Genomic DNA, 24,353 nt, shown 5'->3' on the forward strand with positions numbered 1-24,353 from the left:
AGCCCTTCCCAGCAGCTCTGTATCTGCCTTGGTCCCAGGAGAGCAGAGCTGGCAGTGCTGCAGGAGAGTGTCACCAGTGCTATGGAGAATAGTATTCATAATTGTTTTGCTGCTGTGGCAAATACCTCACCTGTTGCGTTTCAGGACTTCATTTGCCTTTTTTTATGAGTGTCACACTGGCAGCTGATACCTCAGAACTAGTATATCTGGACCTTCTGCCACTTCCAGCAGCAAAGTAACAGAAACTGTTGAATTCCAACATTGAGAAATTAAATCCTGTTAACTTTCTACTCCCCTGGTCCAGGACAAACTTTAGGTTCCCTGTTGGTGTTTCAGTCTCTCCCTGCATGGCAGCCTTACTCTGTGCTTTCTCCATCATCAGTATCTTTCTATTTTTATGTCAACTCCTTCCCAAAGTATTAATCCCAAAGCCAATCTGGGAGATATTTTACTAGAAATCTGCCCTCTGCCCAGTATTTCTCATTTAAGTGCCACCTACCTTCTAGTTGCTCGTGTCTATTGCAGTTCACCTCTTAAGCTTGATCTTCTCTGACTGAAGAACTTGTTTCCTGTGGTGTTGTATCTCATGTGCTCTGTGTATCTGGGTGAAGATATACCACACGCTTGATCTGTAGCAATGAATTATTTTATTCACAGACAGGGTTGCATGGGTATGAGCTGTGCTTGGTAAATGCCATCTTGATTTTTCTTCCCAGTTATTTATTATCTAGTTGCACCCACATGTTTTAATTGTTTTCTTTCCTTCAGACTGTTTCCTAAAGCCTTGGTAATGCTGATGTCAGCCTAGCAGGCTTGTTGCTGCTTGAATCCTGCCTCCCAGCCAAACTGTTCAGTTCAGGCACTGGATTTGCTGTTGTGGTTGCAGAGAACCTCCCTCCCTCATTAAGGGTCTCTGCAGCCAGAACAGCAAATTCTTTTGCTGGTGCTTCCAGAAGTCTGGAATGGGCATGATCCAGTCTTTCCCTCACCTCACATGTCTGGCTGTCTTTGCAATAAGCTAGTGCACCCAAATATTCACAGCTTTAAAATCTATTCCCTTTTCCAAGGAGAGCTGGTGAGTCATTGAAACCCCAGATCCTGTGGTGTTGATGTCACATGCTGCAAGAGAACAGCTTTGGTTGTGGTGGGACAGCACTAAAATCCGAACTGCAGGGGGAAAGGAGGGAGGAAGTGTGATGCCTTTTTAAGCTCTGAAGGAAAGTCTGAAAGCCCTTGTTGCACAGGAGACTCAAAAATGTGCCTGAGCTCCTTTTCAGGCTCATCTCATTCAGTGTTTTCTGGTCAGTGTCCCTGCCTTAGCTTGATGGTTTTGGTCTCTTGCTCTGCATCACTCCTATTCCCTTGCCTCATCTTTTGAAGATGTAAAGGACAAATGTGATACTTACTACTGCAATTCTCAGCAAAAAACATTTTGGATTTGGATCACAGACATACACTATTTTGATAATTCTTACCCAAATAATGATGCAGCAGTTGCCAAGGGTTGAGGTTTTTTCCCCTTTTAGAAAGTCAATATACCTTGGCTAAGTGACATCCCTGCTTTCGGATGCAGTTGTGGCAATGCTAAATTTTCAAGGATTACCACTGCATGTGATGGAATCTGGGAACCTCAGTAATAAGCTATAAAGTCAGGAGAAAAGCCAGGATGCGAAGATCTTGGCAGCTCCTCCGTGATGGAATATCCTGCTGTACTCAGGGCCTTGGTGCCAAAATGCAGCATGAACCATTAATTTACTCAGATGATACTCCCTCCTCAACACTGTCCTTTATTTCAGTATTCCTTGGCTTTCCCAAACTTCTGGGAGAACTCCAGGGATGGATAAACCAACGTTACAGGGGGTAGGGTGATTGACTCTCAGCATGAATGAGTGGAAGAGGGATATGTAAATGCCATTGTCTATCTGCCATCTTCCTCCTCTCTTCTGCCTCCTCGCAGTTCAGGCTGTATCCTGGATCTGATGGAAGAAACAGGCACAGATCAAGAATCCAGCCTTTCCTTGGCTCTCCCCACATGTTTGGTTTCCCCTCCAGCTGTGCAGTTCAGGCAGCTGTGCAGCCCCTGGAGCTCAGCCTTCCTAAGGTGGGCCATTGCCTGCGTTAGGTGAGGACAGGATGGGGATAGCAATTAGGGGGGAGAATGAGGAGAGACCCCAGGATGGAAGCACACTGTGGGATTGCATGAAGAGGTGCTTGGGATGAGACAGCTGGGAAAGAGGGTGTTTGTGTTCAAATTAGGGCTGAGCTGTGTTCATAGAACTGCATGATGAGGATCTGGGGACTCACAACGGGGAGGACTGGGAGTGGAGTGCATCAGCAGTGATGCTGCAGGTGCTGGGGCTGAGGGATGGTGAACAGGAGATGGTCACAGCTTGGGTCACGGGGTGGCGCCGTGTTAAGTGGCAAAGCCAGATCTTAGGGAGGCTGAGACTCTGTTAAATCACTGTCTACCGTCTGCTGCTAGCCGAGGCAGGTCACAGCAGTGCTGACCTGCCTACCACTGTGTTGGCCAGTGTTGCTTTGCCAGGTGATCCAAAACGTTTTGGTGGTACTTTGGGCACAGGCAGCCCAGACTTACCTCTGTTCAGGTGCACAGTGCTGGCCACAGGCACCTGCAGCCACTGTGACCCAGCCCTGTGTAGCATGGACACTCTGCTGTCCCACGGGACACACACATTGGCAGCTGCACCAGTGCTGCACAGAGCTGTGCTGGCCACAGCTGCATCTCCCGCTCTGCTGCGGAGCTTAGCACTGGCTTCAGAAGTCATCGTCATGGCCCAGCCAGGATCCCGTTTGATTTTCTCCTTGGGATGCCACATGCAGTGCGAGCAGAGAGAGTCTGAAGGGGGAGATTTCCTGCAGGGGAGCCTTGTAAAAACCTGCTCCTGGGCCAGGCGCTTGCTCTGAAGGGTTTGGCAGCTCCTCGGGCTGGGGATGGAGTCATTGCTTTGGAGTGCTCGAGCTGTCGGGATGCAGAGTGCCGGGGTCTTCCTCCTGCCAGCTCAGCACTCCCGGCCTATTCCAGCCGCAGGGGAGCAGCCTGGCAGGTTTTTGGTGTTTTGTTTTGGGTTTTTTTTCTATCTTCCCCTTTATTTTTTTGCTGGAAGCCTGTACAGCACGAGCATAGTGGGGATCCCAGGGGGTTTGCCGCTATCCAGAGGAGAGGCCTTGTTCTCTGCCAGATCTTGTGCTGGGAAGAGGCTGGAGGAAGTCCAGTTTGCAACGTTTCTGCTGGAGCTGTTTCCAAGAGTCCTGTGAGATGCAGCAGCCGCTGTCCAGGCTGGTTCCTCTAGGAAAAAAAAGGACTGAAGAGGTCAGAGCATGGATGTGACCTGCCAGACCTCTGCTCCCTCCCTGCTTTACCGCAAATTTGCCTTTTGTTCAGCCCAAAGAGCCTCCTGCCGAGCCAGTGCTCCTCCGGGGCCGTGACCTGACGCTGCACGGGCACTGGAGCCTTTCCCTGGGATGTTTCCACACACCCCTGCACAACACCAGCACGAGCTGTTTGCATTTCTAGCAGCTTTAGGTCAGCCTGAACCACCTGGGGTTTGTTTCTGTCCCGGTAAGAAAGGCTCTGGTTGATGCACATGTTAATCTCAAAAACAAACACCTCCGCACTGCTTTTACTAAATATAGGACCAGTGTCTCTGCAGTGCAAGGAGGGGTCACAGTCCTAGTTGAACTGGAGTTTATCAGCCCAGGCCAGGAAGGGGACTCAAGTTTAATGTTGTCTGTTCACAGATTTGAGCTGCAGCAAGGCGAGTTTTCAAGGTCAGTCTAATTCTCTGTCAGAGGGCTGAGCCTGGAAATGTGAAATGGGGCTTCTCTGGGATGAACATCTCAGCCCAGCACTGTACGTTGGATTTTCTGCTTATCTCTCATTGGCACAGATGCCATTTCACCCTTCTGTGGGGTAACTGATACAGGGGATTGAGGAAGAAACTGTACCTTCTCGTTGAGTCACATCTTGATCAATCCAGTGCTGCAGGAAGTGTCATTTCCCACGGACGAACAGGCTTACAGACACTGCTGATGAAATCTTGTGAGGTCAGGCAGTCATTTCCTCCTAATTACAGCTCCAGGAATAAATAATGTTTAGCTTAGACCCTGGTGACTTTGTGCTTTGGAGCAGTTTTCATTTAAGCAAAATATAAGCACTTGAAAATGAAGATAGGATCTGGGTTTTTTCCTTCTGGTTATTTTGATTATACAGATGCCATTTGGGGCTGTATAGCAAATCAGGTTTTGTTTGGTGGTGGTCAGTGAACGAAAAGATCCAGAACCCCGAATTGTCATGTGAAAAGCCTCTGTGTTAGAAATCTTTATGTTGCCAAAAATGGCTTGTGGCAGATGCTTTTCCCAGGAGCTTGGAGGACTGGAAGAGCCTTCCAGGCCACAATCTCCTAAACAATGTGTCCTATTATCCCCTTCAGAAAAAACATCATCTTCCATTTTAAAACTCATGGTGTGATTTCTTCTGTAGAAGCCAACTCCTGGGCAGTGCAGCCCTCATGGTTAGAAAACTACTTCTCATATGAAAGCACCTTGGCCAACAGAGAGGTCAGAGACAAGAAGCAGAGGATGGGTGAGCAGTGGGACAGCTGCTTGGAGGTATTAATGCAAGTGAGAGCATGTGTCCCTGCCATGGCTGGCTCCATGCATTAGGTTTGGGATATCCAAGCCGTATCATTCTGCCCTATGCTAGAAAGAGGTCTCTGGGGCTGAGGGATGGCAGCTGAAGCAGATGCTTCATAGCCTGGAAGTTGGTTGCATCTCTGCATAATTTGTGAGCATGAGAACTTGAGCAGCTGCAGCCAGCTCAGTGTCCAGTTCTGCATTCATGGCTGGCCAGATCCAGCCTTGAGTTTGGTGCTGCTGCAAACAGACCTCCAAAATGAAACTAGCCAATCTGCAGGGCAGGGAAGGGACAAGGACTGCTTGGGTGGCTATCTTGAGCTTCAAATACTTGAGGAGATGGTGCTGGTTTAGAAGAGAAGAAAAAAAGTAAGTGGAAAATAAGAACTTAAACAGTTTTACCAGTCAGACAAAGCATCTGACCAATCTGCCTATTACTGTCCTTGTTTCTGAGCCTGGAAGTGCAAATTCTGAGCCTGTGGGGGCTCAACACAGAGCTGTTTGTGTTGGCTCTGCCAAGCACAGATGCCATCTCATCACTCATGAGGCTACAGTGATGCTGGTCAGGGTCCTGTCTCCTCCTGGATCATTCCTTCTGCAATGCAGCCTGCATGGAGTGACATTTCCCAAATGCATATGGATCAAACTGTTTCTAGATCCTCTTGAAATTGTAACAAGCTGTTACCTTTATTTATGGTCTTTTATTTGTTAAAGATTAGGTCTGGACCTTTTGAATCCTAACTGCAGATTTTGTTAGAAAGTAAGAAACAAGCATTGCTTGATCATCACTTCCAGAGCCAAATGGATTTGTCTCTTCTCGAGAGATGTCTTGTCCCAGCTTGGGCATCACCAGAGAAGGTGAGGGGAGCCGACCCTTCCAACCCCTCTGATTTTTTTTTTTTTTTTTTTTCTCCATTTTTCAGCCTCACAGGATGGAGTTATGAGACCCACCTGGCAGGGGAAGGCAGGTCGCAGTCCACTCCAGGCCCTGTATCAGAGTGACCAGGTAAGGAGATTGGGAGAGGGAGATGATGGGGTGAAAATGGAGTGGAGTGCTGGGTACTAACGCTTTCTTCCACCCCTCTGGTGTGTGGGGCACTGTGCCATCTCCAACCAGCCCCAAGGTCCTTGCATCTGAACCTCTGGCTGTGTCCAAAAGAGAAGACCACACTGCTTTAGGGAGTAACTGTTGATAAAAACTGCTTATGGCCCTTGCTGGTATTTGGGCAAATGGTTTAATTACCCATGGGCTGAGCCACAGCTGGGCAAACCTGGCAGGTTTTTCCATCTGAGGATTTCAAAGCCAGCTCTGAGATATCGTAACAGTGCAAGAGCATCATTGCTACTCTTTCTGAGCTAATATTCAATAGATGCTTCTGTGCTGGGTGCATACACACACACACATATGTGTATGCATATATGTGTATTTACATATATAAAGCTGGACTCAGCCATGAGGGATTTGTAATCCTGAGCTTTGCCAGCTACATCTGCTGAAAAATGGGCAGCCAGGCACAGCCTGAGCAGAGAATCACTCCCCTCCAGGCAGGCTTAGTGGAACCCTCTTTGTGCAAGGGTCTGTTGCATGGCAAGCCACAGTTGCTGCTTGAAGCAGGGAGCAGTTGCCCTTGCCTGCCCTTGGTGTGTGCGGCCCAGCTGGCATCGGTGACCTGGCATCAGGGAAGGTGTCCCACCTGCCCTTAGCAGTGGGGTTGAAGCTGCACAAGATGTTTGTTTCCTTCTGCTGCGTTTCCGCCCTGGGCAGGCAATTTTCCCCCCATGCAGCCACACTTGGCTTTGCAGAGGAATCGTTGCCACAGCTTCCCTGCAGGAAACCACCCTCTAACTGGTGCAACAGGCTGGGCCATGCCACATGCCCCAGCCACCAAACGTGCCCTGCATCTCCCCATGTCCATGGGGCTGCAGCCCATCTTCTGCAGCCCCCAAGAGCAGAGGGCAGTGCTGGTGGTCCCTGCAGTGGGCTGTTATTCCTGCTACCTCCCCCACTGCTCATCAGCAGTGCCCAATGCAGCCAGAGCCAGATCTCCATTCCCTGTGTGATGCTGTGTTTTATTGTCTAGGTTGATGCTTTTATGTCTATAAGGAGCCAAAGAACATTTGCTCTGTGAAAAATGGCCAACATGGACTTCCTTGACCATGATGCCAGCAAACCCTAATGCTACTGGAATGTCATGGTGTTATTTCCTTAAAAGTGATACTTACTTTCCCTGGCTTTTAAAAAAAAGGAAATGAAGGGAGTAATTTTGCTCAGAAATAACTGCAAGACATGCCCTTATTCCAGTGGGTGGCTGTTGAAAAGTAGTCACATTTATTTGTTGCCATGCCTGCAGACAGTGTCTGTCTGTCTGTCTCTCTGATCCAATAGTTTTGAATTATGCAAGTGTAGAGTAGGGAAAATGAAAAATAATCACATTATTAAAATGCCTCTTTTTTTTTAAGCCCTGGCAAAAAGGGTTTCCAACTTTGAAAATTGATGGGGAGCCTCCAAACAAAAGAAATTTCAACTGAAATCTTTGGCTGTACCTCAAAGAGGTGTACCATGAGAATATCTCTTCCACTAGGATTACCACCTCCCTAGGTGCTCTATCTTCTTCATATCCAAGTCGTCAGCATTATTAAAATGCCTCTTTTTTTTTAAGCCCTGGCAAAAAGGGTTTCCAACTTTGAAAATTGATGGGGAGCCTCCAAACAAAAGAAATTTCAACTGAAATCTTTGGCTGTACCTCAAAGAGGTGTACCATGAGAATATCTCTTCCACTAGGATTACCACCTCCCTAGGTGCTCTATCTTCTTCATATCCAAGTCGTCAGCAATGTCAGAGTCATATCTTGTTAGCAATTAGCATCTATTGTCCTGAGCATTTTCCTTTATTATCTCCCTGTTGGAAGGAGCAGAGATGGGATACTTTATCCTGCCCCTGTCTCAGGTTACTGCCCTTGAAGGTTCTTGGAGAAAGTGGTCACTAAGGTAGCCTGGATAAGGGTAATTTTTTTGCGGAAACGAGATCCAAAAAAGTCTGAATGTGGTTCATCCCTTGCAGGAGGACCTTTTTGCTCAGATGTTAGTGTCTCTCTGAAGGTGACAAGTCTACTGGATCATCCATGGGATAGGCAGTTTGTCTCAGTATCCCAGCTCCTGGCAGGAGCTTTACAAACCCTCATCTGCACACCACTGCCTCTCCCAGGCTCTGGTACCTTATGGCCCCTGAAAGAGCGGTGAGAGTGCGACACGGTGGTCACTGCATGGCATTAGACAACAGCCCCATGGGGTAAGAGCCACCCCAGGTTAGAAGGCATGTGGTGAAGCCGTTAGTAGCTGTGGCCTGGACGAGGCTGTGGGATGGTCCCTGTAATGAGGAACATGAAATCTCCCAACCCTTGTGTGCAAAATAGGGAGGGAGTGGGCAGGAGGAGGAGGGGAATGTTCCTCTTCTGACTTTCTGGAAATGGTTTCCTTCCCCAGATGTTTTAATGACATTTTGGGATTTCTGATGAAAACCATGACAGAAAAGGTCATGTCCCCAAATCTGGAAGGGGGATTTGAGCCTGGGCAGCGCTCAGGCTCTGGACTTCTGAGAAGTCAGTGCAGCAGCTGCCAGACCTTAAGTGCAAGGGGCAGAAGAGCTAAAGATAAAGAACCGTGTGTCAGTTCCTTGTCACAGAGGCCAAAGGAAACTGGCCAGAGCTGAGACCTTAGCCTAGCCTGTGTGGAAAAAGTCCCTCAAGAAGGACCGTAGAGCCCCTGGGAAGAGCCCCAGTATTACCTCCGTTATGCCCTGCCACCCCACCTCACCTCCAGCTCTCTGCCTGCTCCCCAGGATTCAACTGTCAGCATTAAAGACCATTTTCGTCTCCCTTTGCCTTTCCTTGGCAGCTGTTTCCATCGTGCATGCTCAAACATGTGTGCCACATTTCTGCCTCTTGGTTAGGGTGTTCAGAGCAAGCTCACAGATGTAAGTGTCAGTGTGACACAGCAGTGCCCCATAGCAGCAGGAGGTGTGTGGGGCTTTGCACCAGCAAATGGGCTGCACTGTCTGCCCCTGGGGCCATGCATGCATCCCAGATTGGTGTAAGGGAGAGCATATTAGCCCAGTGTGTGTGTGTGGGTGCTGTAAAAAAAATACTCTGTTATTGACCCTGTCTGCACTGCCTGTTCTTCCCTCACTCCCTTCGATTTGTCTCCTCATCTGGCTCCTTGTCACATTTTGTCCTCTCTTTTGCCCCCAGCCTGTCCGAGGATTAAATGCACCAAATCAAGTTGTGTTCAAAGTCAATGCTGTGCCCAAAAATCCCACATGGGTGACTGCCAAACTCAGGAAAGGGGAGGGAGTGGGAAAGGTTGTGGGTTAAGAGTTGTGTGTAGGCCACAGTCAGCTTGGGCAAGCTGATGACCATCTCTGTTGATTTTATTCTCCCCAGTTTGAGCAGTCATCACTGCAGGCGGTTCACCAGCAGAGACGGGACATGTTGAGCAATGTCTGCAACCGTTACACCCGCAAGCGGCGTCTCCTGCAGCCGGATGACTTACGGCACTTGGTGGTGGACGACACGCATGGGCTGCTCTACTGCTATGTGCCCAAAGTGGCCTGCACTAACTGGAAGCGGGTGATGATGGTCCTGACGGGGCAAGGCAAGTACCAGGACCCACTGGAAATCCCTGCCCATGAGGCCCATGTCCCATCCAACCTGCGCACCCTCTCCGAGTACAGCATTCCCGAGATCAACTACCGCCTGCGCAGCTACCTCAAGTTCATCTTCGTGCGGGAGCCCTTTGAGCGCCTGGTCTCAGCCTACCGCAACAAGTTCACCCTCAGCTACAACACAGCCTTCCACAAGCGCTATGGGACCAAGATCATCCGGCGGCACCGGCAGGATCCCAGTGACGAGGCCCTGGAGCGTGGGGACGATGTGCGCTTCGAGGAGTTCGTCTACTACCTGCTGGATCCACGGACACAGCAGGAAGAGCCCTTCAATGAGCACTGGGAGCGTGTGCACTCACTCTGCCACCCCTGCATCATCCACTATGATGTGGTGGGCAAGTATGAGACCTTGGCCGAAGATGCCGACTACATCCTCCAGCTCATTGGGGCCGACACGAGCGTCAAGTTCCCAGCTTCATCCAAGACCACCAGGACAACGGATGACATGACGGCCCAGTTCTTTCAGGACATTAGCCCCTTCTACCAAAGAAGACTCTTTAATTTATACAAAATGGACTACTTGCTCTTCAATTACTCCATCCCCTCGTACCTCCGTATCCGATGAGGCAGGGGCTGGGGGGAGAGGTGAGGGAGAGCTGGATAACTCTCATCTTGCCACAATTCCTCTCCTCCCACCCTGTGCTCATCTTTTGGTTGACTTCTTCCCTGTGCCCTCTTGTTAGGGTCTGCTCCATATCCTAATGCCTTGTTCATGCATGATCTGGAGGGAGGACACCTCTCAAAACACTGCGGCTGGAGCTTCTCCTTCCCTTTCCCTCTCACCCTTCGATATCTGCAGGGAGTGGTGGTGGTACTGGACACTGCTGGGTAGTAGGGCTTGCTTTGGTTGAGGACTTTCTTTTAACTAAGAGACTCCTCTGTAGATCCAAGTCTTGAGAAGGCTCCTTTTTTTGGGCAGGATCCCTTCAGGTCTTTCTCCTCCTTACCGGGCTGTTTGGGGCAGACATGGCGTTTCGGGGGTCAGGGTGGAGCGTGTCAGAGACTTGCATAGAAGCAGAAATAAAGCAATAATTTAATGTAACTTTTTCCTTTTGTTTAAAATTGCTCTTACCTTTTCTTTTTGCCTTGTTCTCCTCCATCCTCATCCCAATTCCCACTCAATCCCCCATTGCTGGGAAAAGCAGAGGTGTGTTACTGCGACCACACATTTCTCTCTGACAATACCTGGAGGGCTTTTTTGTTCCTCTGCTTCCACATGCTTTCAGATGGGATGCAAAATACTCCAAAGAGGGGAGGAGAGGTTTTCAGCAGGTCCATTGGTGCTTTCTCCTGAACTACCATAGCAGAGCACTCAGTGCCTGTATGTATGCATGACTCTAAATTTCTGGTCAAATCCATTAAATCCAGGCCCCACACCTCCTGTATTTTAAAAGCAGGTGATAACAGTTTTGTAAAGCCATACGTACAGCATGGGTGCAGGTGTCTGCTCAGATGAAATCACATCGTACACAGTGTCCTGTCCATGTCCCCACTGGTCAGGCAGGACCCAACTGGTAGCTCTGACTTCTCTTTCTCTGCCAGCATGTGCTGCTCCTGTGTGTGCCTGATGCCTCCCACACTCGGTGGCCACATTGCACTGGGGCACAGAGAAAGGTCCTGGGACAGGTTTGGGTTATAAAGTGCTCCAGAGACCACTGGGCTGGGATGTGGGAGATCGCTGTAGTGATGGACCAGTGATGATGCTGGATTGGGAGGCCAGAGGTGTGTAAAACCTGAGAATAAAAATGGGGAGAGAGACACCTAGAGGGAAACAGCCATTTGCCTGTCTGTCTTTGGACAATTCATTCCTTGAAGAAAAAATGGGGAGGAGGGAGTGAAACACAAAAGAAAATTACAAACCCTGTCCCAGGATTTTAAATTAAAACCAGTCCAAGGAGCTGTATTTCTTTAAAACCATATTTCAGTCTCTACTCTTTTCTGTTCAGCTTTGGCTCAGTGGCTGCCTTTGTAAATAAACACACTGGTAATAGATGCTGTTGAGTGTGTCTGCTGGCTCAACAGCAAACACTTGACTTATTAGTGCAATACAATGGGAGGTTTTATAAAACCACACTGCTCTCAGGCTCTTTCAAAAAATAGTGCTTCCATCTAACAGCTTGCAGCTGTTACATCTTAACCTTTTTCCTCTCTACCTCTGATTGGCACCTACCTATATGCTGACACTCCCTCCTTGCTTGCTCTGTTTGGAGATTGGGTTTAGCAAAGCAATGAAAAAGAAAAGTAAATGAAACCGCTGGTAATCTTGGCAGTCTGACTGATCCTCCCAATCTGGAGTGGAGATCTTGCAGAAATGGCCTTTCTCATGCTATCTTGGTATCTCCCTGTCAAGCTGAAACACAAAGCACAAAAACAGATTATATGATGCAACAAATTTCATCTGTAGCATTCAAGCTCCAAGTGCATTCCCCCTGCTTTCTCAGGAGTCTCGTGTTCCACTCTTAGCATTGCCTCTGCTTGGAAAAATCATTGTTCGAGTCACCACAAGCTCTTTTCATCGTTTTTGGTCATGAATCATAATTTGGGGTCAAATTCATAGTCACAAAGGGATGGATTTCTTTTCTTTTTCTTTTTTTTTTCTGAAATATTGTTCCCTGTTGTTAGATACCTCTTAAAAGCTGGTGGCACAATGAGTGACAAGGACAGATAGACCCACTCCCTGCTGTGCTGTCTGTGGGTGTTTAGGCAACATCTGGCTGGTTGGGAGCCCCTTTCAGCTCTCTTTGCTGTCAAAGTGAGGGAATGGCAAGCTCTGGACTGTGTTCTTTAGCCAGTTGGTTTCTAACCTTTCCTGCAATGGTGGTGACTGGGAGATGGTCCCAGTTGTGAATGGCTGTTTGATTGACAGCCTGTCACTGACATCTCCTTCAGACCTGCTCCACTGACCCAAACAACAGACCAGACACATGTATGGGGCAAATGCAGCCCTCCAGCCTCAGCCACGGGCTGCTAAAGGTGATAACCTGTGACAGAGTGTCTTTTTGGTCAGGTAGAACCTTTGGAAATAGCCACCTTTAGGCTTTTTCTATAAAAACCAATCAACCAACATCCGCAAGTCAGCCCTGCCTAAATCCTGCTTTCCAAAGCAAAACCTGCCCGTGCTAACAGAAAAGGGCTGCTTTGGATTTCTGAAGTGAACGCCTTCAGCCCGGGCTGGAGCTTTTCTGGGCCGGGAAACGCTCTGCCTGTGCCAAAGCCGAGCAGCCGGGGCTGGAATGCTGCGGGGCCGGGATGCTGCGGGGCTGGGATGCTGCGGGGCTGGGATGCTGCTTAGCCGGTCCCACCGAAAACGCTGTAGGACGGGAGCTGGACGGAGCTAGGAGGACACCGTGTGACCGGTGATCCCAACTACAGGCGCTGTAATTTCCTGTACAGGTGCTGGGAACCATTTCTCTCAGGGCTGCTGGTTGGTTGTGGCTTTTAAAACTGATTCACTGCGTTCCTTTCTCTTTTTAGAGAAGAAAATAGCAAGGAGACTTAGGTCATCTCTAAAGTGTAATTGGATCTGGTTTTCTCCTCTACTTGGAAATGGGAATGTGGTGGAGCCTGATGTGTGACAAAGGCATGAAATACAGACCTGGGGTCTGCCCCAGGTGGACATGGAGCAGAGCATCATCCCCTCGACCCTGCCTGAGCACCCTGCTGTGAGGGGGGAGTGTTCCCAGGAGGAAGACACTGGTCCTGTGGTGAAGGGCACAAACACCTTCAGAATCTCAAAGGTGACCAACATGCAGCCCTGCAGGTTGTGTCTTAGTGGCAACAAGGCCTGTGGGAATACACACCATGTACTGTCTGGTGCTTTGGCCGAGGTTTGATGACAGGTGGAGGTGAAGATTCTTCTCAGGCAGCCCCAAAAGCAGCAAGATGAAGACAGGACCAGCTATGCCACCAGGAGTAAGCTCAGCTGATGACACCTGGAAACAGAGCAAAGGGTTAACCTTAAGGGCAGCAGGGGCATTTTTACCTGTGCACAGACTTCTTTTGGTGCCCTTAAATGCAAGCCTGATACTGCCAAACAAAATACCAACTTGGTATTTCTTCAAGGAAATAAACCTTCCCTCTGGGGCTGGTGCCTGGGGCTGTGTGGCTGTTACTCTCCATGGCCCCACACTGACCTCCCACATGTGGGAGCAGCTGGGCTGGGGTCAAAGAGGGAATGTCCCACAGCAAAGCCAAGGATGTTGGTGGCTGACAAAGCACTGTTAAGTGCCCAAAGGAGCTGAGGAAGCTGAGTAAGTGTGGCTGCAATTAGCTGCCTGTCCTGTAACGAAGGAACTCACCTGCTGGGGTGCTTGGGGCAGTGTACTGCATAGTGCTGATTGGGCCGTGCCATTTGCTGCACAGGTTGATAATCTCAGTGCCACTTTGACAGCAATGGGTTGAGGCAGGAGGACCAAGCTGGCTGAAGAAGAGCTGCCATGGCAGAAAGCTTAGCAATGGAAGCCTGAAGATAAATGGAAAAATCCAAGTTAGACGCAATGATTGCACAAGGCTTAGCCTCAGGGAAGGAATAACCTTGCAAACTCTAAACCCTCTCTTCCTCATCCCCCCTATCAAGTGCCTATTAAAAATAAATGTTTTAAGCAACAAAGCATATCCATTGCCATATGAAGTAGCATTTAGACTGCTGAGTCACAGGGTGCCTGTGTCACACCGCCAAGTTGGGGCAAGTGCACCATGGGCATGCTTGGGGGTAAGAGCCAGTCCTGGCCTCGCTGAAGTGAGTACTGTCCCCCAGCCCCCTGAAAGACTCTCAGTACCATAGAGTCCCATCCTGGCCTCAGCCAGGGTGCAGAGCTTGGGGACAAGCAACTCCAAACAAGTCAAGTTGGTTCTGGAGTTTGACCCGAGGTTTAGGAGCTACTGGGGAGCACTCAGAGCACCAGGGACACAAAAAAACTGAGCAACCTCACTCTGGTATATTCATGTGTGCACAGGTGTACCATGTAAATAATGGTTATATTATAATGTATAATAGCATTTTTGCAAATACTTGAAATATTTATAGGTGATAATACATGCATTGTATGTCACAGGAATATGTGTATAAAGTATGAATTACAAGACCAATTAAAGAGCATCTATTATTATATCTACATTTTATATACTAAGTGATATTATTTGTATATTATTATAATACTTAAGAGGCATTTGGCTTCTATATGTCTACATATGCTAATGGGTACAATATATTCATTATATAAATACACAGACACCCCTCAGCATCAAAGAGAGAGAGTACCTTCCTTTCCTGCAGTGCTGAGCTTTGCCATAGTCCAGCATGGCTTAGCAGCTAATGGTGAGCTGGCCCTTCCTCTGAGTGCCACTAACAGCTCTGCTTGCTCCTGCCTTCGGAGCATGGTGGGCACTTGGCCTGTGCTGTGGGTATTCCATGCTATGGAGCTGCTGGCCCCATCCCTTCATGGTCCATGTGACGCTGCTGAGTTTCTCCTTCCAGTGGAACAAAACTGAGCTTCAGTGATCAGGAGGTTTCCTTCCAGAGCTTGCTGTGCACCACAGATTGGGTTGTTTACCAGCCAGAGGATTAAATAGACTTCCATTGAAGGGAAAAAAAATGTTTTCAAGTATGCCTTGGAAGCGGTGTCTTGCTTAAAGGAGGCTTTTCAGACTTGCTTGTGTTTGCTGGCTGGCACTTTGTTTGTCCCTGGTAAGGACGCTGCATCTCACATAGAATTTCTGGGAAATTACTGTATTAGGATGGAGACAGTGAGTGGAAGCTGGGGGAGAGAAAAAAAAAAGTGTTTTGACTCTCCCTGAAAACAAACCCCTGTTGCCATCTGTCTCTACAGATGGTGACAGCCCCTTCTTTGCTGCAAAGAGAAACCTTTCTGCACCCAGGAATGGGAGAACCCCTGACCAACCTTCCTCCCTAATCCAGCTGGGATCTTCCCAAGGCCCCAGCAGCCACCCCAGCACCTCAACATACTGACCTTGCAGTGGTACAGAGCAGGCACTCACCTCCTCCCAAACTCCAGTGCCCTTCCTCAGCCTCCATCCCACAACACTGACATGAATGTGAAATTTAGTTTATTGGGATCCAGCTAGTGGCTAATTTCAGAATTAGCCTAACTCCACTGCTAATATGGTGGGAAAAAAACCCAAGGGAGATTCAAAAAACCAAAACTGATATTGTTTCACTGCCCCCTACTACAGGTTGGATCAGCTGGCTGATGGCTGCACAGGGCTCAAAACCAGCCCATCTCATTCTTCTGCCAACACCCCACATTTTCCATTAGTCACCCTAGAGATTACAACAAGGTAAGCCTTCACCGAGGTTCTCATAGCATTTGGTGGTTTCTCAGTCCAAGGCAAGCACTGAGCCCAAATGGACAGGTCAGCAGCCAAGGACTGAAGAACAGCAAGGAAGAAGTTCTCTTCTCCCACCTCCACCTTTTTTAGGGATGTCATTTATTTAGGAGCTGTGAGAACTAAATACAAATGAAAGTCATTTCCAGCTCTAACAGAGGTGCTGGTGACTCTGGCAGGGTGACTCCAGCCCGGTGAAGAGCTGGGCACAGTAATGACCCAGACACAGCAGCAAAGGAGCCAGACCTGCTGCTGGCAGTGACTTCCCTGCTGTGTTAGATTAAAGACAGAAATCACTATGAAATGTCTACACCCAATCCGGGCTCTGCTACCCACACAGGTTTGCTCTGAAACTGTGTAAATTTTGTGGAGGAAAAAGTATGAAAGCAGCCCCCTTCCCAAATCTCCCCAACAAAACCACTCCAACACAACACCACAGGGAGTATATAACCAGGTAGGGCCTGTTGTGATGCACTGAAAGTTCTTAAAAGCTGAGGATCCTGCAGGCATTTAAGCACAAAATTTCTTATTGTAAGGTGGGGGAAAGGGGAAGATGCCTGGACAAACAGTAGCTTCTAGCCCTGCTGGGACCAGGCTGTGCTCAGTGCCACCGGGGCAGCTGGTGCCAGGGAGAGGGAGCAGTGCTGGCCACTCACTGGAAGGGCTGGGGGGCTTTCTTAGAGGAGCAGGTTCAGATGGAGTTACAGGAATGCTGATCCAAGCTGTTCTTTGGGGTTACATATAGCCTTTGTTAGCAAAGGCCTTTTCTCATTTTCACAGGGAAGAAAAAGGAGTGAAGAGAAAGAGTAAACAGGCTGAACAGCCAAATAACTAGACTCTAGCTGCCCTTAAAAAAGGGGGGCAAAATCCCCTTTTATTGAAACCATTTCCTTTGGTTATATCATTTCTCTTGAGGCTGGAAGCAATTTTAAGTTTTAAGTGTGTTCCCTGCACTAAGTGCATGGGCATGAGGCTGATGTTTGGCTGCCCACTAAGGGGTACCCTGGAGAACAGCACATCTTCCTGTTGTAGTCTCCCTACATCGGCTCTGAGCCCCAGTGCCTCCTGCATGGGGGGAACCCCCAAGCCCACAATGGGCAAGGTGCAGCATAGGTCACCCTGGCCCAGCTGAGTCCTACAAATAGGACACAGATGGCATCCATTACATGTTCCCATCCGTGTCCTCTGTCAACAGTGACAACCAGATCGAGCTGAGCTCTGTCCAGAAATCCCCCAGTGAAGGGTCGTACCAGTGCCAGGGCTTAGCTGCATGCACACAGCAGAGAAGCAGATGTCTGTTGGGCACGGGGAATCGTTGCTGGAGGAGTGTGACTGGGGTCCCTTGAAGTCTCCACCAGCTGTGGGCTCTAGTCTAGGGCTTTTTTGGGACTGGAGGGAGCAATGGCAAATCTGTGCAATTAAGAGAAAAGCTGAAACAGTTTCACATATCTGGGATGCTGTAGAGGGCTGGAGTGTCCTCAGCAGTTTGGCTTTAGGACCAGTCTTACCTGATTCACACAAGCAGCAAAAGCACCAAGCTCTGGAGAAGACCTCTCCAAGGCATCAGGGACATACAGCAAGGAGGAGAAAAGAGGGGTTTGAGGCAAGAGGAGTTATTTGCTAGGACTGCTTGAGCCACTGCCAAATTGGATCTAATAAAGGTTTACAAAATAAAGCACTAAGCTCAAGTTATTAAAATATATACATACGTATGTCCTAGCACAGCCCACTCAAACCGGGACTGGCAATGAGCCGCTTGCTTTGCTTTCCCCGCGAGCTCCTCAGCTGCTGCTGCTGCAATTATCACACGTGGGTGCTCAGGGCCGACGGCGCAGCCGAGCAGAGCTGACAGCAAGCAGGCTGCAGCGGGAGATAAAGCAGAGAGGCCCGAGTCAGGGGAGTGTATGCCTTGAATGCTGAATTCTCCCCACGGTGATGCTGGTGTGTGCATACTCTCCAGCTCAGCCAGTGTGGGCCAATTTATCCTTCAAAACAATAAAAAGAAGAGGAAGATTGGAGATGGGGGAGGTGACAGCTTTTTTTTTTTTTCAGGGAGTGCTTTTCCCCATGCCTGGCAGCCCAGAGCTGAACAGCTTTTGCTCTTAAGGACCTTCAGCCATGTGTTGATCCTATGCAGGGGTCTCAGCTTTGCAGCAGCTCTGGGAGACCAGAGCAGAACTAGGACAAAGGAAAACCCAAGGCCAGCAGGCACCCAACACAGCTCAGATTAAAGCATTTTAGAGCTGAACTAGGTATCTGTCTGCCAGCAGGCTGTGGGACCTGACCTCCCCCTTTCCCTTCTTCAACACATACAAAGGCAGATTATTATTAAAGCTGAATCCTAGTAGCATTTTTCAAAGGTTTAATACATATCCTTCACCCCTGACTCTTTCTCATCCTATTATCTGGAGGATTCTTTTGTTTCTTGAATTTCAGTGAGAATTGGCTGCTGTCAGCTCCACAAGCCTCCCTGTCATGTTCCTGGTAGCACTGGATGGCCACCCTGGAGCGAGGACCTGAGAAGTCACTGGCCAAATACTCATGTGTAATCATCACCCAGCCCTACACAGGCCCTGGGCACACAAGCAGATTCAAGACTCCTCCCAGAGCAATTGTTAATGACGGGATGGTGACTGTGTGAGAGGGAATAGACTTTAATTCTAACCTGAAACCTGTGGGTGGCAAACAACTGCTCTTGGTTAGGAAACACTGATTTTCCTGAAGCCCTATTAAAATTATGTTGTCCAACCCTGAATGGATGAGAAAGAAGCAAGCAAGAAGTTCACCTGACAAGTTAGAACTAGAAACAGGCAGAGTCATGGCAAGGAAAAACCACCTCCAAATCCACAGAATTACTTATTTAAACCACTTTATTTATGTGTGCGTTCCTATAAACATTTTAACTACTGGACATTTCATAAACCGTAAAAACAAACCTTCCTACCCCCAAAATGCAATCAAACCAGCTTGTCGGTCAGACAACAGTGATGCTGCCAGGGCAGGTAGGGGGTATCCCTAGATAACCTCCTGCTGGGTGTGAGCCAGTGGCTCACTGCCTCAGATCCTGAGTGTCTGAACGATGGAGAGGAGACAAGTTTAATGACCTGGTTGCTCTCCTCCTCCAGGGATTCAACGGGAGAAAAGGGGGATGAATAAAGAATTCTCCTCGATGGAAAGTCTGAGTCTGATGGAGGACCTCCACTTGGCAGGATCAGATGCAGTGACCTCGGCAGGCTTAGAAGCAGCCTCAGGACTGCATTAGTTCTAGGGACTGAAGCCACTGACCAAAATGCTCATTCATTACCAATGGCCCAAAAGCTCCTTAACACCTTGTTTGCCGGGTGCAGGTGTGAGCAGCAGGTGCTTCTTAAAACCAGCTCGCTCACTTGCAAGGGTGCAAATCTGTGGGTGCTGATTCCTCGGGGTGGGCAAGCCCAGCTGTAAGGCACAATGGGGAGGGGAGAGGAGGGGAGGTGGCAGGGGAGGCCCAATCCAGCCAGGTGACCCAGCACTCATCACCAAGTACACTGTTGTCCCAGAGGAAAGCACCGGATCGCACAAGGGATGCAGAGCAGCACATGGTCTCTCAGTTCCCCCGGTTCATGTCTGCACCATGGACAAGCCAAACCAGACGGAAACAGATGGCCAGGAATCCAGTGCCCAGGAGATCCCCCAGGGCAGTGAGGTAGGGGATGGAGAAATTATCTGGATCCAGAGACTTCCTCCACATCAGACGCACAATTAGGTCAGCCACGTAGAGCAGGATTCCCACCTGGAAAGAAGCAAGACAGGCCCTGCTGTGAGGCAGCAAGAAAGTAACACAGAGCCTCCCTCAGCTCACAGCCGAAGTGACGTGGCCATGGCCAGGGTACCAGAGCTAATAGGGATGGCTGAGATTTCACACCTTCCCCAGAGGATCACTGTTTCTCTGCAATATGAAGCTGCACTGGGATGGGTATAGCTGGCTCCTGCCCTTTGGCACTGCACTGCCTGGCATTGCCCGTGGTGCCTCTGCCCTGTGTTACCAGCCACAAGCATGGACACCTCACCTGAACTTCTCATCAGCATCACCTGGCCCAAAACAGACGTCTGGCCACACCAGAAGCATCTCCCAAAGGTATGGTTCCTACTTCCCAGGCCATGAACAGGAGCTCTCCCATTAATTTCACCAGAAACAGGGCTACTGGGAATCTGCAGGCAACCCCAAAGTATAAGTTTGTAGCCAGATTTTTTCTCTTCATGCTTCTTTTTTCATTAAAAATTCAGATCACTTGTACTTTGTTTTTCTTAAAACTCTCAGTGGACAACTGGAGTTGGAGGCATTTTTTACATCACAGTTATGCCAAACAGCACTGACATGTTAAAAATAAAATAATTTCTTTTTTTTTTCATCTCAACAGTTTCAAAATCTTTGTTGTGATTTCTTTTAATTCCTATTTCATTTCCAATTCTGATAAACAGATGGAAGAAAAAAATACTTTGGTTAAAGATTAAAAACTACATAGTTAATTGAATTAAGAAGGGAGAGTTTGCATCCCACAGCTGTGGTCCCTCCATGGGACACCACAACACATCAGGAACCAAAGCCAGAGGTGGCATTTAGGAAGGGGGAAAAACACAAGCTGGGTGGAGGAAAAGGGAGGAGAAGAGATGGGGGAAGCAAATTATGTAACAGAATCATAAAAACGAAAGCTGACTGGAAGCTCAAGTGTTTTACATTGACCATTCCACTGCCTCAGTTCAGGATCAGACATGCCCATATGACCCTGGTGGTCATTTGTTTAACCTATGCTAAACAACCCTCAAAGATGGTGATGCCATGCTCTAAGTAAACAGTCCCATGGCTTTCTGGATTTTTTTCAGTTCTTGTTTTTCCCAATGTCTAATATAAATCTGCCATTTTCCATTTGAAATCCATGATTTCATGTTTTTCATGAAGGCCTAGTGACCACAGAGAAAATGTTATTCTGTCCCTCCCTACAGAAATTTGGTAGTTTAATGGCTGTTAACCAGGTTTTTCTCAAGCCTCTCTTCTTTGGACTAGCTAACCCCAGTCCATTCAATCATGCTTCTGAGGTCATATTTTCTAGGCCACTGATCTTTCTCTTTGGCCTTCCTCCAGCTGACCCAAAATTCCCCCCATCTCTTTCTTTCTGCCTTTTTTTATAAAGTATAACAGAGGGGTAGAAAGAACCCGGCTGAGCATATTCTCCTCTGCTGGCCTCCATGGGAATCTTTCAGGGTCAGTGGTGTTGCTGGGATTCTGCTCTTTACATTGTCATTTATTCTGTGTATTTTCATGCTTGGCTTTGGTTGAGGAGTTACCTCAATGCATAAAGAGAAGAATAAATATTTTCCTTTACAACTATGGCTGTGCCGCTGGGCTTAGGGTTGTGCAAAGGTTGAGAAGAACTGATTGTTTACACACACAAGGAATTCACCCTCACGAGGCTGCTTGTAAGGCAAAGCAAGAGTCAGACACCTCGCCCTGCAAATTAATGAATCACTCATTTAAAAGGGCAAGTGAAGTCAGAGCCTCTATGAGTTCAGGCAGCAGCTGCACACATTTCTGAGTGAGATGACAAAGTTTACAGGGCAGCAAAAACAGCAAAAGGGAACTGGCAGGACAAATTGGATGTTCTGCCCATTGCCTACCCAGAACTTTTGAAGATGAACTGCTCAGAACTGGGTTTTCCCTTTGCTTTTGACCTGCATGGCCCAGAGGGACCTCAAGGTTTTCACCATGTGTCACTGGTTTGCAAAATGAATGGGGAAACCTGCTGGCTCTCACTTGCCCTTTGCTGGGATGACAAGTGGCAGCCTAGAAATACTTGAGGCTTAGAGACTCAAGGAGTGAACATGGTAAAACAAGGTACCTTCTTACTAAGTGTGTCTCTACACACTTGCTGCAGCTCAGTGGAACTTGTTCCTCATCTCAGTCTGATCCCTCACTCACCCTAAAGGGCAGTTGTGCTTATGTGGGAAACCAGGCCCTGGCAATTTGGGTGAGGTATTACCGGACTCACAGAAGGTCCATGATGCTTGGTAGAAGAACACCTGAAATGACTGGAAATGGTACCTGCTGTAGGATGCTTTACTGTGACTCCTATTTTGCCTGGAGACTTTTTTTTCACACTGAGAGGTTCTTTCGGGACAAGAGTTTGGGGTTTACCTGCAGCAAAGCAGCAGTCAGATAGAACATCACAAAGGTGAAGGACAGAGATGTGTGGCCTCCCTGCAGCAGATGAATGGTGTAGAGGAACACGAGGTGCCCTGGGATAACCAGGAGGAACAGGACCCGGGCTGACTTGGAATTCACCTCTGCAAAGGACAGAGACAGAAAAAAGGTGTAACAGCAGCTGCAGAGGGTGAGGAGAGGACAGGACATGGCTGCTTATTTTAATGCATAGACTTGGGGCTGTCCCCTCCTACTAACCACATTGCTAACGCCTTTTCTAGTTCACACAGCAACGAGGAGCATCTGCAGTATCAGCCCAGCAGCTTTGTCTAGCACTGAAACTATGTGCCAAAGACTATATGCTTCATGCTGATCCACTCTGATTCTTGCAGACACTCCTCTCAGCTGCTCTCTGCCTCCCACCACTTCTGCTCTGCCTTTCTGCAACACATTTTCCCAGTTTATAGTTTGATCTAGCACTAACTCTCAACCTAGCAGGGAAAATCAAGAGAAACCTGCAATCTATAAAGACAACAGACCCAAATCGAGTTTTGCTGATGCTGAAGTATATCTGCTGCTGAAGATTGAGGAATTACTGATTTTCAGCAAGATTACGGTCTATTCACCCCTCTGTCCACAGGTTATGGCTCTAGGCTGGCCATGGTTAAAATGGCTTTCTATTAGATCAAATCTAAGATTCTTTTTCAATTACTTTCTTCAGTGCTCCCTGAAGGCCACTTTCTTTGCATGCCAGTGAGCAAGTATACCACAGACGTTTTTTCAAGCGGCCCACTGCAAAGTTGCTTCCTCTCCAATCTGAGTATCTTCCCCATGGGGGGGAAGTTCTGCCTTTGAAACCCACCTAAGTCCTTTGCCACCCAGGCTTGATAAAGGAGTTATCTGTGATAAGAGGCCTTGAGACATGAACATAGGGTTCAGGGTCTACCTGATGAGAAGAATGTGGCGCATGGGTTGGGCCAGTTCTGCCTCATCTTGTACGGCAAAACTCCAGGCATGCTCCAGAAGTGCAGGAATGTAGAAATACGGCTGGCCTGGATGGCAACCAGATTTCCTCCAACACCTATGAGGACAAAACACAAAACCTGTAGACCACCTTCACCACAGCAGGAAACATCAGTCTAAAACCTAACCCATGGTGAGTTGATCTGCGTTCACTTACAAGCTCACTGAGAGCAGCAGTGAGAGAAAGAGAAAACCTGATCCCACATGCCATGGTGATGCTGCCCTATTAACTTTGCAGGAACAGCTCTTAAAAATCAGGAAGGCTCCAATGATTGTCTCTTTCTGACTGCTGCATTGAAAACATTTTCCCTTGCTCCCCAGCACTGGATGCCACGTGGCCTCTGAAGATGATGTAATTGCACCTGGTTTGATGCAGTCTGTGAACAACACCTGGGAAAGCAGTGCAGGCAATGGCAGATGCTGCTCACAGCCACTTCTTGGATTTACTCTCCCATAGAACCATTATTGTTTAAAAGACAACAAACATCACAGAGACTGATTACATGTCTGTTTGAAGGCATCTAACACACTTGTTAAATGAGAAGGAATCATGAGAATAAATTAAAGCCCAAATATGTTAGCTAATTAAAAGGAAATTAATTCCTTCCAGATTGATTAATTCTAGCAAGCATGAAAAAGCAGCTACATTTTCCAGTAGAAACTAGGGGGATAATGATCGATGGAGCAAACCTCCATCACCCTGACTATTTTCAGGGTAGCAATGCCACAGAAAAGATAACAGTGAGCCAGATCCTACAGGCTTCTCATATTTTCCCTTCCTTGAAGAAGAAAATGTTCCATCATTAAATATGAGATTTGCCAGATGGAAAGCAAAGCAAAAATACTAACTCAATGTAGCTCAGGGTGAGAGCTTTCTGAACCATGTACTGCCACACTTTGCAGGACTCTCCTGCACATGCAAAGTGAAAAGCTACCTGTGCAAAGACACAGAGCACTGCGTAACTTCGCCAACAGCTCTGCCAAACAGGTCACCTGCCCCCACACAGTGATGTCTGGGTCAATCATTGTTCAACTAAATTGCTGCTGACGCACTTTCCCAATCAGACTCTTTGGCTAACCATGCTGGAAAGGGTTTGTCAGCAAGGTTACTCTTTATGCAGATCCAGTGAGGTGACACCTGGGTGCCACCCTCTGACAGTGCAAGATGACACCATGCTTCGAGGGTGGCACAAGGCCAAACCTGCCCTAGGAATGAAGTTTCCCTTGGAATGGGCCTGTCCTGCAAGACAGTGTAATAACAGAAAAATAAGCCAGTGGATCCTCAGTGACACCAGGATTCCCAGCAGTTTGTACTGTTGGTATCTGTGTGTATAAAAGTACTGTTAGGATTCCAGTAAACTTAAATATGCACACAAAAGATGTTGAGATATATATATACTAAAAATACCTATATAGACAATCCATATGTATAAT

The 24,353-nt window shown here is 48.1% G+C and overlaps 2 protein-coding genes across 2 annotated transcripts; one reads left to right on the forward strand and one right to left on the reverse strand.

Moving 5' to 3' along the window:
• The first annotated feature begins 5,584 nt into the window (after nucleotides 1-5,584).
• LOC103797680 (carbohydrate sulfotransferase 11-like) lies at nucleotides 5,585-9,938 on the forward strand. Its single transcript, XM_009069902.1, has 2 exons — nucleotides 5,585-5,659; nucleotides 9,093-9,938. Exons 1-2 carry the CDS (start codon nucleotides 5,594-5,596, stop codon nucleotides 9,936-9,938), a joined length of 912 nt encoding a protein of 303 aa, XP_009068150.1. The 5' UTR covers nucleotides 5,585-5,593.
• A 9,366-nt stretch (nucleotides 9,939-19,304) lies between these two features.
• LOC103797682 (solute carrier family 41 member 1-like) lies at nucleotides 19,305-23,010 on the reverse strand (the record flags this gene model as incomplete). Its single annotated transcript, XM_009069903.1, has 3 exons — nucleotides 19,305-19,490; nucleotides 21,891-22,039; nucleotides 22,843-23,010. Coding segments are annotated over 3 exons (503 nt in total), but the record flags the coding sequence as incomplete, so codon positions are not given.
• Between the last annotated feature and the right edge of the window lie 1,343 nt (nucleotides 23,011-24,353).

The sequence above is a fragment of the Acanthisitta chloris genome, unplaced genomic scaffold (assembly GCF_000695815.1).
Source record: "Acanthisitta chloris isolate BGI_N310 unplaced genomic scaffold, ASM69581v1 scaffold44422, whole genome shotgun sequence".
Taxonomy (NCBI): domain Eukaryota; kingdom Metazoa; phylum Chordata; class Aves; order Passeriformes; family Acanthisittidae; genus Acanthisitta; species Acanthisitta chloris.